Source organism: Acartia tonsa, chromosome 3, assembly GCF_053477335.1.
Source record: "Acartia tonsa isolate MP-2025a chromosome 3, ASM5347733v1, whole genome shotgun sequence".
Taxonomy (NCBI): domain Eukaryota; kingdom Metazoa; phylum Arthropoda; class Copepoda; order Calanoida; family Acartiidae; genus Acartia; species Acartia tonsa.
The window spans coordinates 55,899,598-55,915,047 of record NC_137262.1 but is presented as its reverse complement, the minus strand read 5'-3'; the positions used below and the strand labels follow the sequence as shown (position 1 = coordinate 55,915,047).

General features: G+C 30.4%; 2 protein-coding genes across 2 annotated transcripts in view; one reads left to right on the top strand and one right to left on the bottom strand.

Moving 5' to 3' along the window:
* The window catches only part of GlcT (ceramide glucosyltransferase), a 144,743-nt gene extending 137,620 nt beyond the window's left edge, over positions 1–7,123 (bottom strand). The window contains exon 1 of the mRNA XM_080154608.1: positions 5,728–7,123. Coding sequence (XP_080010734.1) covers positions 5,728–5,825 — 98 coding nt within the window. The 5' untranslated portion in view covers positions 5,826–7,123. The remainder of the gene's footprint in view (positions 1–5,727) is intronic.
* Positions 7,124–12,754: 5,631 nt separating this feature from the next.
* LOC145314951 (uncharacterized) lies at positions 12,755–15,376 on the top strand. The gene is made up of 4 exons (XM_080155025.1): positions 12,755–12,944; positions 13,463–14,442; positions 14,667–14,756; positions 15,268–15,376. Exons 1-4 carry the CDS (start codon positions 12,786–12,788, stop codon positions 15,374–15,376), a joined length of 1,338 nt encoding a protein of 445 aa, XP_080011151.1. The 5' UTR covers positions 12,755–12,785.
* The last annotated feature ends 74 nt before the right edge of the window (positions 15,377–15,450 follow it).

The following is a 15,450-nucleotide window of genomic DNA, read 5'->3' as shown; positions in this document are numbered from 1 at the left end:
TTTATCTTTTTATTCATTTATACCCAGACAAAACTCAATTATCAAAATTAGTAACGTACAAAAATGATATTTATTGAATCATATAGGTAAATATTATTTACTAGAGTTTGCTCGATATAACTATCTCCCTATTGGCTAGTTTTCTATATGCATATCTATTTCTCAATAAATCTATTTTCCTCACCCGGCATTACTATTTAAAGAAAGTAAATATTTAATAATTTAAATGATTTTAAAAAGATTTTTTAAGTTATATTTTTTTCTTTACAATACCATCACCAAAGGGTTAATATGATTACTACAATTTTAGTTTAATATTTGAACACACAAAGTGTCGCCACAATCGAATTCTTTTAAAACAGAGTTTTCTTAAATTTATTATATTATAAATTTAAATTTTCTTTTTCATGATTAGAAATTAAATACTTCAATATAATGTAAATAGCAACATGAAATGAAAAAAATGAATTTATTTTTAATAGAGTAAAATAATGGGTCTTATCGTTCTGGTCAATGGGAGTTTATTATGGATTATTGGAGCACTATGAGTTTTAAACATATATTCTTTGGAAGACTTGAGCTCATTTATAGACATTTATTTCCTATATAGATCTGACATGGATCTTGAAGCAAATAAGCAGGCTGTTTTGTACATGTTAAAAATTGGAAGATTTCATTAAATAAAAGTAATCGCAAATATACTTAGTAAATAATTGGTCTATAATTGGTGAATTCCATGGTATTTATGAAGATTAGTGCATCTATATATGTTTATATAATACACAGAACATCCTATTCAAGTAATATATACAAATATAAGATTTATAACATCATTCATGTCATCTATATTACAAAGTAGAATGATGTCTGTCTGTCCGTCCCTTACGATCTCGGTAACCACTGAACCGATTGGATTCTACTCTTCAGGGAATATACCTACTGGTCCTGTGGTAGTTTTAGGCTATTTTCTTGGAGGGTGAGACACTCCCAAACCCACAAAAAAAAAAATCCCTCAATTTTTTAAAATCAGTTTCAAATTAGTGGTTGCATCTCAATTTTTTTTAAATTATCTCTTGGGGCAAAGCCCCTAGAGGCTAGGGGCGAAGCCGCTAGTTAAATATATAGTATAGCAAAAAAAAGCAGTCTAGGTTTTTTATGATTTTAAAATCTAATTTCATTAGGTATTTAGCCTAAATAATATTGCTTTTGGTAATTCAATTAAGTTAATCAAGGAGCTTTAAATTTTTGAGAATAAAGTTCACATCATTTTAAGGAAAAATCTATGAAAAAATTAACTTTTACTGGGTAGTTTTTAGCAGGATCGTTATTACCTACTTAAAAACAACTGCAATGACAAATAGAAAACTACGTGATAGATTCAAATTCTGTATAATGTCATTATGTAGATCTTAGCATAGTTATAATAACTTTTATTTGAATAGTTTTCATAAAAATATCAATTTCAGAATTTATTAAGGTACTTCCGTTATTTACCTGCTGAAAGCATTAACTCTATAAATTAGAATTATTAAAATTTTTCTATAGAAAAATAATAAAAACATGTTTTCATATAATAGGAAGATAATTATCAGAATAAAACACCTGTTTCATATCATAATTTTTATCGGAAAAGGAATGCACTGAAGTGTCATTTCATGTTAATATTTTGTAATAATAAGGAAAGGGCAATTATGTTTATTAAGGCAGGGGAGTAATTGAAAGGGAGGCAGTAAGATGGCAACGTTACATAGGAACCTAATTTCCATGTGAAAATTAGCATTGGAATTGGACGTACAGACGAACGGACATATGCCAGTTTAAGAGAAGATGCGATACTAAAATATATTGACAAAAACAAACAGCAAATATAATTTTCAGGGATTGATATAAAGGAATAAGACAATGGCAGATAAATTGATGTACATCCCCAATTATGATACACAAAATTACCCTGTCTGTATATTAAAAGTATTGGTTGAAACGTTTAAACACTCAAATTAATGAATCAACCAATCAAAATTCAACAAAAAGTCCCCAAAGTTGATATGCCAACGAATAAGAAAACATTATTATAAAACTTTGAAGACTAGTGTAATAAACAGCGCATTATCCCCTCTCTCTCGATAATTTATCCTTATCACATGTATTAAGTTGAAAACAGGTGAAACTTTCGATATCTAAGTAACATGTCACACATTTAAGATTCATAGTGATAATGACACATTGGGAAGGGGGTAATAATTATAGAAAATTAATAAAAATTGGAGGAAAAATAAGAGGGATAGTTGCATGAAGTGCATTTGAGTTGAGGTACTTGGAGTAGTGATAATTAAAATACTTTTTTTTTTGTAGAATATACCTAAAGAATACGAATTTGCACTAAAGAAATTCAAGAGAAAAAAATTTTGCTCGGTAGTTTTTTAAGTAAAAAAAATGTGAGAAGTTTGAAAGCAAAAGTTATAAGATTAGGTACTGTGTAACATTTATCATTTCATTTACAAAATATTCATTACACTTTTCTGTAAAATAATATACTACCTGTCTATTATAATAAAGTAAAATTTTCTTCAGAAGAAATATGCCTCCCTTTTGAATAATACAAATCCTATTGCCCAAAGGTTTTTAGAAAACAGAAATTATAATGGTTTGATGACCAGAAGGTATTATGTTATCGCATCCCATCACCCCTTTCCCCAATAAAATGTTGATAACAACCCCCTGAATATGTATACCAAGCTATAATACAACAAGGATGACAACATCCATAAAAGCGAAGCACTGAAACAGTAGGACAAACAGACATTAACACTTATTTAGTGTCAGAACTGAATAATCAGAATATAAATATATAAGAGTCGAAGCAAAGTTGTAAGTAAATTTGTTGAAAAACTGCTTTATACAGGATTATGTTGATGGACATACTTACATTTTTAGGACTTTATTATAGAGTTGCTTCGCTAATAACATTATACTTTGTTGTCCCAGGAATCAATTTACCAAAAATCAGATCAATCGGATGATTAGATCACATAAAAATGTGTTGTTAAAAAAGTAAAAAAATCAACATGTTTAAAATGGACGTACGGACATTATGGTACTGATTATAAGTTGCTACGCTTTCTAAATCGTACCTAATTACTAAAGGAATCACCATGAAAAATTTGAAATCGATAGGACAATTCTAACATGCCTAAATTAACGAAAAAAGCTATCCGTTACGGACGGACGGACGCACGGACGGACTGACCGACCCTAATTATAGAAAAGCTTCGCTTTTAATAACATGTACGTCTATATGAAGGAGCAATGAAAAATAGAATGGTCATTATAGGGAAAATAAAACATTTTTGTTAATTTTAGACAATCAAAACCAAATGGAATTTAATCCGGTATTGATATACTTTTGTGATTATAAGCATAATTTTTATTCCAGGTAATGCTTCGAAACCAATTATTATCCAATAGATTAAAACCGGATTAGCAAAATCGTGCATAGCTTCGAATTAGAGACAATTTTCCACATATATTAAATTAAAAATATCATAAAATTAACACCTGTTTTGTTAGCCCCGAGGGGTTTTAATCTTATAATTCTTTATTTTAATATCCGCGGAAAGCTGTCTATAATACGATAAGATAAATATCTAGTTATTATTTCATTATACTCTATTTAATTTAAATTCATGAAAATGTTGACTCTATATTAACCCTATTAACCGGCATAATAATCGGGCCTGGAATTTAACCCTTTCCTTACTCTTGTAATAATGACATGTCAGGCGAGTGAATGGGGGAGGGGGGGGGGAGGGATCTAGATTTAACTAGATTTTGAACCACGCCCGCCGGAAAAATTTAAATAAGCGCTATACATGAGATTTTAATTGTTATGAAAAACATAAATTAAGGAAACTTATTTGAAAACATAATAAACAAAAATAATTTTCAGTAAAACTAAGCACTTTTTAAACTGAAATAATAAGGTTTTTGTCTTTTTAAGCATGACCGACAGACAGACGGACTTAAACTGTTTTTAACCTATTTTTAAAACGTATATAAAAAATATACTATGACATCAGTAAAATCAGACTGCAGAGCCTAAATTTGAATTAAGTCCCCAATAAACTTTTTTGGGGGGATTTAAATATTAATTTTTACTGTTGCCGTGGTCATTTTGACCAAAGCAAAAGGTCTTTTCTTTATTTGGGTAAAATTCGTAGCTTTTAGAGTGTTTTGCTTCATAAATATTGTATTCTGGTATAGAGTAAAATTAGGCCTTATGATTTTACTATAAAAATTAACTAAAAAGTTAAATCTTTACAATATACCAATGAATTAACATTAACATGTTTGTGTTCGTTCACCTATTTTAAACACATAAAAATTGGCTGTAAAGGGTTAAATTTGATGACAAGATGACATGATGTCAACAAATGTTTATGCAATACAACAAAATTATTTTTGACACATATACAAATATGATATAAAATAAGATTATTCAAACTTATTTTTTAAAAATATTTTTAAAAAGTATGTATCTTTTACGTGTATAGTTTTCATTCTTTTCATTTTAATTAAATAAAAATTATTTAACTACATTGTAAATAAGTCACTTTGTGAAAACACTCTTTTGGAAATTATAAATAATTGAAATGAAACAAGAAATCTTATTGGTTTAACTTTAGCATTATGAGTTTTATTGTATTATGTTAAATTTTTTACTGAAATTGATTGTTTAAAAAAAAATTATTTCCATCGAACAGAGTAGAGTTTTTTTTATTATTGCATTGATATAAACTGAATCATATTAAATTGTTCTGTAAGAAACAATTTAATCCCAAACTAAAAGTTGCTTTTGCTCCCGTCAAAATGATCACAGCAACATATAAAATTAATTTTCAAATCCCCCCAAAAAAGTTTATTGGGGACTTAATTCAAATTTGGGCTCTGCAGTCTGATTTTACTGGTGTCATAGTATATTTTTGATATATGATTAAAAAATAGGTTAAAAACAGTTTAATAATGCATAAAGTAGATGCATATATAGGTACAATAGGAATATTCACTAAAATCTAAGCTGTCTATCTTCAATAGCACCTGAGAAACACACAAAACATGTTTTAAAAGTCTTAAGAAATCTCAACATACTAGCCATTATTTTTAGGCAAATAGAGGAATTTGGTCGAACTGACGTAATAACATAGATATTTTAGTTTTAAAGTAGCTACGCTCCTAAATGTATCATATTTGTTTAAGTCAATTACAAAATTAAAATTTCTCCCAATTTAAAATATTTAAAAATTCATATGTAATCAAAATAAAAAGTTATTAGGTACCTAGGCAGATACAAATCACGCAACAAATTAATTTTAATTTTTAATATTTCCCTTTCCCTTAAATTTTCGCGGCACCTATGTGAATTTTGTAATACGAGTATTTAGAATTATTAAAATATTTTAGCTTTTAATTTCATCTGTTCTATATTTTGGGTATGTGCGTTCGTTCGTATGGCAGTGACAGAAAAATGAACTAAAACCAACTACATGCTCAACTTTATTGTGTAGTTTTATTTATTTATTGTTTTATGGATTTATTAAAGCTTTTCTAAAATGAAGAACTTAATCGGTTCGTTTGTCATCGAAATCCTAAGCTACAGACAAATTTGACGGATAGCCAAATATTATAAAGAATAGAGGAGCAACGCTATTCTACAACAAAAGACGTACTCACCCGTACACTAGCGCCATCAGATGTATGCCCCAGAGCACTGACCAGTAAATAAGGAAAAATATGGCAAACCCGTACAGAACGTACAATATAGCTTGCATTGCGCTAACCGTCGTTACTCATGCAACCAAGGTTTAATCATATATATACACAGAAGCTTTGCTTCTTAATTATATCACTTATTTTAATGTCTAAAAAGACAATAAACTCATTTTTATAACTAAATAGTATAATACCTATTTTTTTTGAAATTAGATCACTGTCTTAAATTCACTAAAAATTCTTATCTTCAAATTAAAGTTATCATTTTTAAATTCAATGATATTTGCTTATATGTCCAAAAGTACAATTTAAAAAAATCACTTTTCCCTAATATTTTTATATTTATGTTTCTAAGGTTCACACATTTAATGCTTTGTGTGTATAAAAATGTGCAAATATTCACTTTTTTGCTAATATTTAGTTTCTAACTGTTGATATTAGTTGGCAGAAACTTTGTTAGAAAAAGAGAATAAGAATATCACAACTTAACAATCTGTTTTTCACGAAGAATGCACATTATACTACACAGATACATTTTTATTTCTTTCACTTTTGTGTCTTTTTGTTTGACTTTTGTATTATTTATAAGTAATTAGAATTCTTGAGTTGCATCACATTTGCAAGTAAAAAAGGAGAATTCAAGAGAGAAAGAAGGAGTATTTTTTAAAGCAATGTCTGTTTCTCTCTGATAATCCCAACAAACTGAAACTAAAGAACTTTACTCGACTTAGTAATTCCGTGAATCATCTGTTTTTAGCAATTTTTATCAGTTGTATATATGTATGTTGTATGTAATTTGTAGAGATATAAATTTTAAGGAGGTATCACAATAATTAAGGGGAGTTGACGTTTTATCGCGGCGGATTGCGTCACAAAATTCCACAAGAAAAAATATTTTTTTCATTATTATTGTTTGATGGTGAACGATAGCGGTAGGTTCCTTTCAACATTTTTAATCACATTTCACTCTGTTACATATTAAATTAAAACACGTATATTAAACATGTGTTTTGATGTATAAAATCACTGTAAAATAATTCCATTCCAATTTTCTCTATATTAACTATGGATTGTATGTGTATTATATCTGATAGATGAAAATTAATCCCTTTGCTGAAACGTGTAGGGAGTGTAACTTAAACTGACTGACTGACAAACAGTGTGGAGCCGGAGTCTGCGTATTTCATTCCTGTGCACGGCAGTTAGTCTGCTATAGATGTGTATTATTACAACAAACACCGGGTCATGGAAATGGGACTTTCCCCCCCTCGAAGTAATAATCCCGCGAAACAGTTAATTTTTGCTCTTTATCAAAGTTTGGGAGACTTTCCCAATTAAAAGATTGGGATTTCCATTTTATTCTGAAAAACAAATTGTTAAGAAAATTAAAAGATCAAAATCTCAAAATTTCACTGAACATAGAAAAAAGGTAACAAATAATAAAAATTAATTGTGGAGGTTTAGAGAATTAAAAAAATTATATGAATTATTTTTGTTTGTCCGTCCGTTAAAATCTCGGTAACCACTGAACCTATTCAGTTCTTCATTTTAGATCGCGGGATAGTTTTTTTTGGCTATTCTATTTTGATTTAAGTCTTTTTAGGGAAACTTCACATAACTTCCAGGATGATTTTAGGTTATATTATTTTTAGATAAAAATCTAGGATGGTTTTAGGCTATTTTTCTGCCTACTCCATTCCTCTTTTAATACAAAGTCCTTAGATTCTGGGAGCGCAGCTGCTAGTTTAAAATAAATAAAGTCCATTATGTACAGAAAACAGGAATAATAAACTTCAATACAGTAATTCCTTTCTTTATTGCTAATGATCTACACTATCCTATTTTAGCTATTTTGTAAGAACATGCTAGTACTCTCCGACTATATGTACATTGGTATAATATATATATATTCTCTTTTACACTCTACTCGTCTCCTCCTCTCTCTCTACACAATTAAACCCGAGCTTTCACAATATCCTTCTCTCCTTTATATCACCCTTGTCCTGAAAGGGTGTCAACACAAAAATGCGCGAAATTTTTTTTGCAAATCTGCAATAAAAAGAAGTACTTTAAATGAAGGTAAGCAAATGTTCATACAAAATTTTGTGCTTAAATTGGCTTCAAATTGTTTCTTAAGATATTGAAAAAATCTTGAAGAAAAAATATATCAATCCTTGTTAAATTTGAGGACTTTTTTAGAGAAAAATCACTGAAACGATTGAGTTCTCCATTTAAAGGAAGCTATTTAAAGGTCCCGCGATGGTTTTGGTAGTCTATTTTAAGATCTAGTACTTTTGATGGTTTTAGGCTATTTTATGTTCTCTTAACTCATATAAATAAAGAGCCTCTAGATACTAGGAGTGCAGCCGCCATTAGTTTGATAACGTATGCTAGGGGTTGAGAAGGATTTAATAGTTTTTCTTAACCTGTAATTATAGAACACCCTTTATATTTGGGGAAGTGGGGTAGGGTGGGGGGAGGAGAGGTATAATATCCTGTATTCAATTCTCACTGTAAGGTATAGTAGAGTAAAATAGATAGAGAGAAGGCGCGAAGTAGGAATATAAGTAAAACTAAAAGAACTATGCAGTTTAAAGGGGAAGAGAATAGTGTCCATACGATAACTGCAAAGAAAAATTAGATAGAGTCATAGAACAATAGTAACAATTAGAAATAACATTTTTTAAATCATTGTAGAGAGAAACAATACACTAAGCAAGAATTCTGTATATCCACAAATACAAAAAAAAGTTTGGCCAAACATATGACAAAGGTAGTAATAATTTAGAAAAATAGTTAAGCTTATCAAAAGTTTGAGAACGACTAGATTTAGATTAAAGAACAAAATGTTTAAGAATCACTGTTAGGTATTTTAAAATGTCAAGTAAACAGGTGATGAATAATATTTTTGCTAATTTGAATCATTTCAATTTGCTACACTGTAGAACCATCTCAGAAACGGCGGAGTAAAACTACTGTTGAGAGAATACTAGAGTGCACACCATAAGGTATCAAAGGAGCATGAGAAACGAAACAAACCGAACGAAGGGTTGTGTGTGTGTTTGTTTAAAAAGAGGTGGGAACGTACTTTGTCTAAGCAAAGGGGAGGCAATAAATAATGAAAACATCGCGAATAAATGGGGGGGGGGGGAAGTTTATTGGGAATAAGGGGAAATAAAAAAAATAGAGTGAAAATAAGGGTTTTATGAGAGGGGAGAGAGGGATAGGGAGGGGTTGGTAAGTGGTTGTGAATGGTTGGTACTAGCAGCGCGACGGAATAAAATAAACCTTTAAATTGTCGACCTCTCTCTCACTTGTGTATGCCCTTATGTATTGGGCAGGGACAGGGAGTTATACTCTGAGAAACAAAAAGTAGGGCAGTACAGACAAAGATCCAACATAACATTGAGTCAAAGAGAAAATAAGTTAGCAATTCTTATAAAAAGAATAAATCAGGGAAGATTATTTTGAAAGAACCTCTTAATTTTTTAGAACACTGTCTAAAAACTTAAAGAATTGAAAATCATACAAATGAATTAGAAGAATTAGGCATATTAATAGTATTTAGGTATTTTTTTTTTCATTTTTATGACTATATCTATTAATATATTGTTACTCTGAATATTTCTTTACTCGTTGAATGCACATCATGGAAGTATCCCTTTTCAGAGATACACATGTTGTACAGTTCTTCAAATGGCTTTTGCAAAAAAATAACTCTTTCCCTGATTTTGGGTACGTGCAATGCAATAATAAAGCATCCAATAACCCTCTTTTTTTCCTTATTTACTGTCCCTAGGGTCATGTATTAACATTTTTCAGGGATGTAATGGAAATATAAATAAGAGATAATTTAGTTTAAGGTTATGGTACGTATGGCCCCGCAGGGGTAAGGCATTCATAACCGCCCCCCTCACCTTATTTTAATTTATCCAATTATATAAAGTTATAAGGTTTTTTTTGTGTTAGCTTCATATTTCCAAAAATACTGAACCGATTGAGTTCTCCATTTTATGGAAGTTTCACATAGATCCCGTGATCGTTTTGACTACTTTGAATTTAAGTTTCGGGACGGATATAGTATTTTTTCGTTACCCCTTTTATGCAGAGCTTCTAGATGCTAGGGTCGCAGCTGCTGGTTTAACAAAAAGAGGATGGTTTCTGTGAACGCTAGGTTATAAAGGAAACCGCCTCAATATGAATATTTTTTTTAAGTGTAATATTTTCGTTGATTTAGAAAGTATTGATTTTCTTATCAAAATAAAAACATGCTTATCTAGATTCTGGTTGTCAATCAAAGTCTATTATTTCCAATCATCTGCCCAACTATTATTCTTATATGAGTGTTGTTATCTTTAATATGTACAATAAAAACAAAACAAGGACGAGTATGTATATATCTATCAACATTTTTCAATAAAATAAGAACAAATCCTTTTAAGTACATGTATCTGTCTGTCTACTAACGGACCTAACTCTCTATTTTACAGTAGAGTCCCAATAAAGTGTTAATCTATTTTTGGGAGGGTACTTTTATGATTTATACTCCAAAAACAAATTCGTCTTCGCTAAATTGGTTGGGTTTTCTTTTCTCATTATTTTCAACAAAATTATGTGGTGGGTAGATCTCCTACCCTCTTCAAATTGACTCGACCCAAAGAGGCATTTAGGGGCGTAATTGCAAATTTTTAAAACTACCCAAAAAGATGAATTTTAAAGAACAGATTAACTATTAGGCAAAATTCGGATTAGTTTTTTGTTCTAATACCAAATTGGTTGTTCTAGGTTTCGTGATTTTAAGAACATTTTAATTAATTTCATCTTTTAGTTCAATCTTTTTCGAATAATTCCGTCTTTAAACACGCTAATAAGACTAGTTTTTTTTTATGAACTTGTGCCTTTATGAATAAAAAAAGAACACTGTCATTTCGTCTACAGACAAAGAAACCCCCGTAGCATATGTTAACATTAAGTGCAGTCAATATTCTCTAAAATGGCTATAACATTTGGAATGATAGTGCAGCTATTACCTTTTATGATACAAATAAGGATTTTAATTGCCAATTATCTGAAAAGTTTATATCCTTGAGCTAAAATTTTTTTTTAATTTTATAACTCTGCCAACCCTAAATCTTCATGCGGTTTTTAATATCTTTGTTATGATTCAATCCACGCATATAACGATTGCTTTAATCGTTTTCCAGGTCCCATAACTGTGCTGCTAGACCTTTATTTTTTAAAAATCGGTTCAGAAATAAGGATTTTAGAAGCTATAATATTAGAATATTAGTTGTTTGATCCTTATCCTATTAGGGAGTCTGATGGAGGTCAGGAACAAAGCCTAAAACCAACCCTAAGACATTTATAAACCTTCCCTTAAAAGTGTAACCAAATTGGAACAGTATTAGCAAGCTGTTTTTGTTATCGGCCGGCCGGAAATCGGCCGACTTCGGCCGGATTCGGCCGATTAACATAATCTGCCCAAATTTTCTTCATGTTAAGTTTAAAAATATCGTATTCGGTTATTTTTCAGCCGATTTAGTCGTCTAAGGTGGCAAAAAAATAGTCCTGGTCGTAATAAATTCAAATCTGTTGACAAATCCAAAATCCGTCCACTGGTTGTCGCGTAACGATGTTTTTAAAGTTGTAGACATGATAATAATTGCATAAAATAGAAGTAAAATTTAAAAATACCGTAGCCGGTTATTCCTTGGCCGATTTAGTCGGTCAAGGTGGCAAAAAAATAGTCCTGGTCGTAATAAATTCAAATCCGTTGACCAATCTAAAATCCGTCCACTGGTTGTCGCGTAACGGTGATTTTAGAGTTGTAGACATGATAATAATTGCATAAAATAGAAGTAAAGTTTAAAAATACCGTAGCCGGTTATTTCTTGGCCGATTTAGTCGGCCAAGGTGGCAAAAAAATAGTCCTGGTCGCAATAAATTCAAATCCGTTGACCAATCTAAAATCCGTCCACTGGTTGTCGCGTAACGATGTTTTTAAAGTTGTTATAAATGCTGCGTATATTATAAATATAATAATGTCGTCTTCGAAATGAAAATTTTACTCTAAGAAAATTTTTTAACTACAAATGTGATTTAGATGGACCTTTTACCATAAAATTACTTTTTCATAAACTAATTATTATTTAACTACCTTTTTTAAAGTAGCTGCAACCATTTTCCACCCAAAAAAAATTATTGACTGCACTTAGTTAACATATATAATTTAGTTACAATTTTAGCTTATAGAGAAAATCTATAAAATATAATGAAAAATGGCTAAGTTATGCACAATTTCACATAGAAAAACATAAATTCATCTTATATTATTTGAAGACTAAATCAGTGATATATTTAAATGATTTAAAAAGAAAAAATCAAACAGATATTGTTTTTGTTTAATTATGCAGAAATAAATTATAAAAATAATGAAATATTTCCCTTTACAAACCTGTATTGCTACACTTCAGATTGTCTAAAATATATAAAAAAAATTAATTATATTTCAAATTTAAAAGAACAAAATAATGAAAAATATATTATGACTCAACCATCGCGCTGAATGTTTGAAAATTGACCAAAATTGCTTTGTTATTGTTTTTAACCAAAGACGATATTTTTCACAAGAAAAAATCCGCGGCATTCAAATGACATTCATGGCTTTTAGTAAAACAAGGAAATTGTAATAAAAAATATTTAATTTTTACATAAAACCGGTTTTATTCCTAATTATACTACAAGCCATTTATTACACAAAAATATTAGAAAAAAGAAAATGACGTGACGTATTATTTATGTTTGATGCTTTTTGTGCTTATTTTGGGCTGTAGGTGGGCGTATTATTATATAATTACGTTTAAAAGTCCAAAATAATGAGTTTGTTTGGCTAAATTTTGATATTTTATTCATCTAAGATCATTAAGATACCATTTTGACCCATATGTTTTTAACTTCATAATATTTAGTAAACTTTTAATACCTTGTAATATAGTTTCAGACCGCAAAAAACCAACCAAATGTCCTTCCGGAGCAAAGGACGAAATATAGGGGGTGGGGGAAATGGTCCAGCAGCAAATTTAGATGACCTGATGATGAGTTACGCTGATCTGAATTCAAATAATAAAAATGGACGAGGATTTAAAGGCCCTCCTGTTAAAGATATTAAACAAATAGAGGTATTGTTTTATGTGTATAATAAGGTAGAAGAATATATGTGTCCGACCGTTTGTTTGTTTTACCTAACTATATTAAGTATTAATTTCCTCAATTGTGACACTTAAAAATTTTTAAGATTGCATGACTCACGTTTTTACTGTTTTTTTGTTTATGATGAAATAATACCTACATTTTTTTATAAATAATAAAATAAACTATGTTTACAAAGAAAAACATTATCCAGTAAATTTTTGGTTTGCTTTTGTTGGAAAGCTTTTTAATTCCACAGTGTATACGTACCATAACACAAGGATATCTAAGGGTCCGGGATGGTCGGAAAATGGGTGAAAACCCCTCTAATTTGGAAATATAATATATTTTATCCATTCCTCCTTAAAAGTTTTCACCCTAAATTGGTGTATCCATATAAGTTCGAATTGTTACCCCTTAAAATCGTTTAGAATCCCCCAACATTTAGCTTTAGCTCTTACTATTTTCTAAAAGGTTGTTTGAGATCGTCATATTTTGAACATTTCAGGTTAAAGCTGCAAAATATGAACCCAGTACCAAAGCCCGAGATTGGAAAACTCTAGATCAAAATTTAGAAAGTGCGTTTACAGTTCCAACTCCTTCAAACGGCATCCAATATCAGCCAGCTACTATCATTAATCCTGTTGGTGATGTGGGTCAATTTTGTAATGCAAATGAAAATCCTGCGCCCCCAGCTCAAAGATCAATTATTGATGATGATTGGGGAGATTTTCAAGGGTTTTCTACGCCATCGGCTTTTAATGTTTCAAATAATGTATCATACAGCAATCAAAAGCAGCCATCATCATTGAATATTTCTTACAATTCAACAAATTGGGCCACTCAATCACCTCTGCCTAATTCTAATACATTTTCATCAAATAATCACAATTCTTTGCCTATAATCAGCCCACAAACTAATATTAATCATAATTCATCATTTGCTGTATCTAGTCAACCTGTGTATAGTCCTGCAGCACCTGTAAATAACTGGCAAAACAATGCATTATCATTATCAAAAATATCCAGCAGTCATGTGAATCATAATGGGCAAGTCACAATGACATCACCACTGGATACAGATATTAAATCGATTGCCAAAGAAAGTGTGGGTTGTAGGCTGGCTTCCTTTCAAGAAGAATCTCCTGTGCACAGATTCAAATCTGCTGTAAATAACGTTGGTTCTGTTATGGATGATATCGATGATGACTTTGGGGATTTTACAGGAGGCACTACCAATACCAGTAACACTCTTCCAGTAGTGCAACAAACCCAGTCAATATCTCTTCCACCTTCCATAAATATTCAACCTTTAGTTTCGTCACAAAATTCTTCATTTTCTTCCCTTTCTCCAGCGCCATATAATACTCTGACGCCAGCCCCAGCCAAAGCAGCAGCAGCAAGTTCTTCCCAGCAGGACAAGTACAGTGCTCTCAGAGACCTCTTTAGCTCAACTTCTTCTGATACGGTAAAAGCGGATATACCTAAGTAAGTATTTTTGTTATTTTCGTTTTATTACAAAACATTTACCTACATAATTAGACAAATATAAAAAAATTACGATCAGAAGGAGATAACTAACGTTTAGATTAAAAAATAATTCACTAAGAAAGAAATGCTTGTATATCCTTCGCCTTTTACTTTACATACTACTTGCAGATTTTTGAAAATTCATATTATTTTGATTTTAACTATTTTTTTTTCTTATTTAGGAATGATTTAACTGCAGAATCACAGACAATTGAAAATGATTTACATAATTTATCATCAGAAAACTTAATCAATAACAGTAACTTATCTAGGTAATTTTTAGTTCTTAAATGTATTATTAATAGTTCAAGAGGTTTATTTTATCTAAGGAAGGGTTAGAGTAAAATAGATTTTCTTCAGATTAAAAGTCAATGATCAAATCTATCTTATTTGTATTAATAATTTGAACCAGGGTGCCGGAGCCGTATAATTTTGATGCGGCTTCGGCTCCAGCTCCGGCTCCGGCTCTGGCTCCTACCTTAAAATTAATATATCAATTTTTTTCATTATTGAATTTGATAAAATAAATAATATAAAATATTTTGCTTTTATTTGATTAAAGCTATATAAAAGTAGAAGGATGTGTGTCTATTTGTTAAGTAACAATAGTTTTTCAGTTTATTATATGGAAATAGACCGTTGCCAAATTATAATATTACTTTAAAAAATCATTTTTAGCTAATCCAAAAATGTTGCTGCTCCCGGCTCCGGCTCCAGAACACTGATTTGAACAATAACATTTGATATACCCAGTTATCTATTTTAAACCTATTATTATTTCAGGTATAGTTTATCTCCAATGCCACCAAATGGAGTCCTAAACACCTCCTCTGAACAGTTGATGACAAGTCATAATGTTCTTCCTCCCGCCACAGGAAAGATTAAGATATAAATAAACAATTTGATATTAGTTACAGTGTAATAAAGAACCCATTGTCCCTTCTCTCGTGCCAAATATCATTGTTA

What these genes read in the sequence shown, in the direction of transcription:
- LOC145314951 (XM_080155025.1), top strand. Translation starts at nt 12,786, where the DNA reads ATGTCCTTCCGGAGCAAAGGACGAAATATAGGGGGTGGGGGAAATGGT. An exon ending in AAGATATTAAACAAATAGAG is followed by an intron (nt 12,945 to 13,462) that starts GTATTGTTTTAT and finishes TGAACATTTCAG; the next exon opens with GTTAAAGCTGCAAAATATGA. An exon ending in AATAACAGTAACTTATCTAG is followed by an intron (nt 14,757 to 15,267) that starts GTAATTTTTAGT and finishes TTATTATTTCAG; the next exon opens with GTATAGTTTATCTCCAATGC.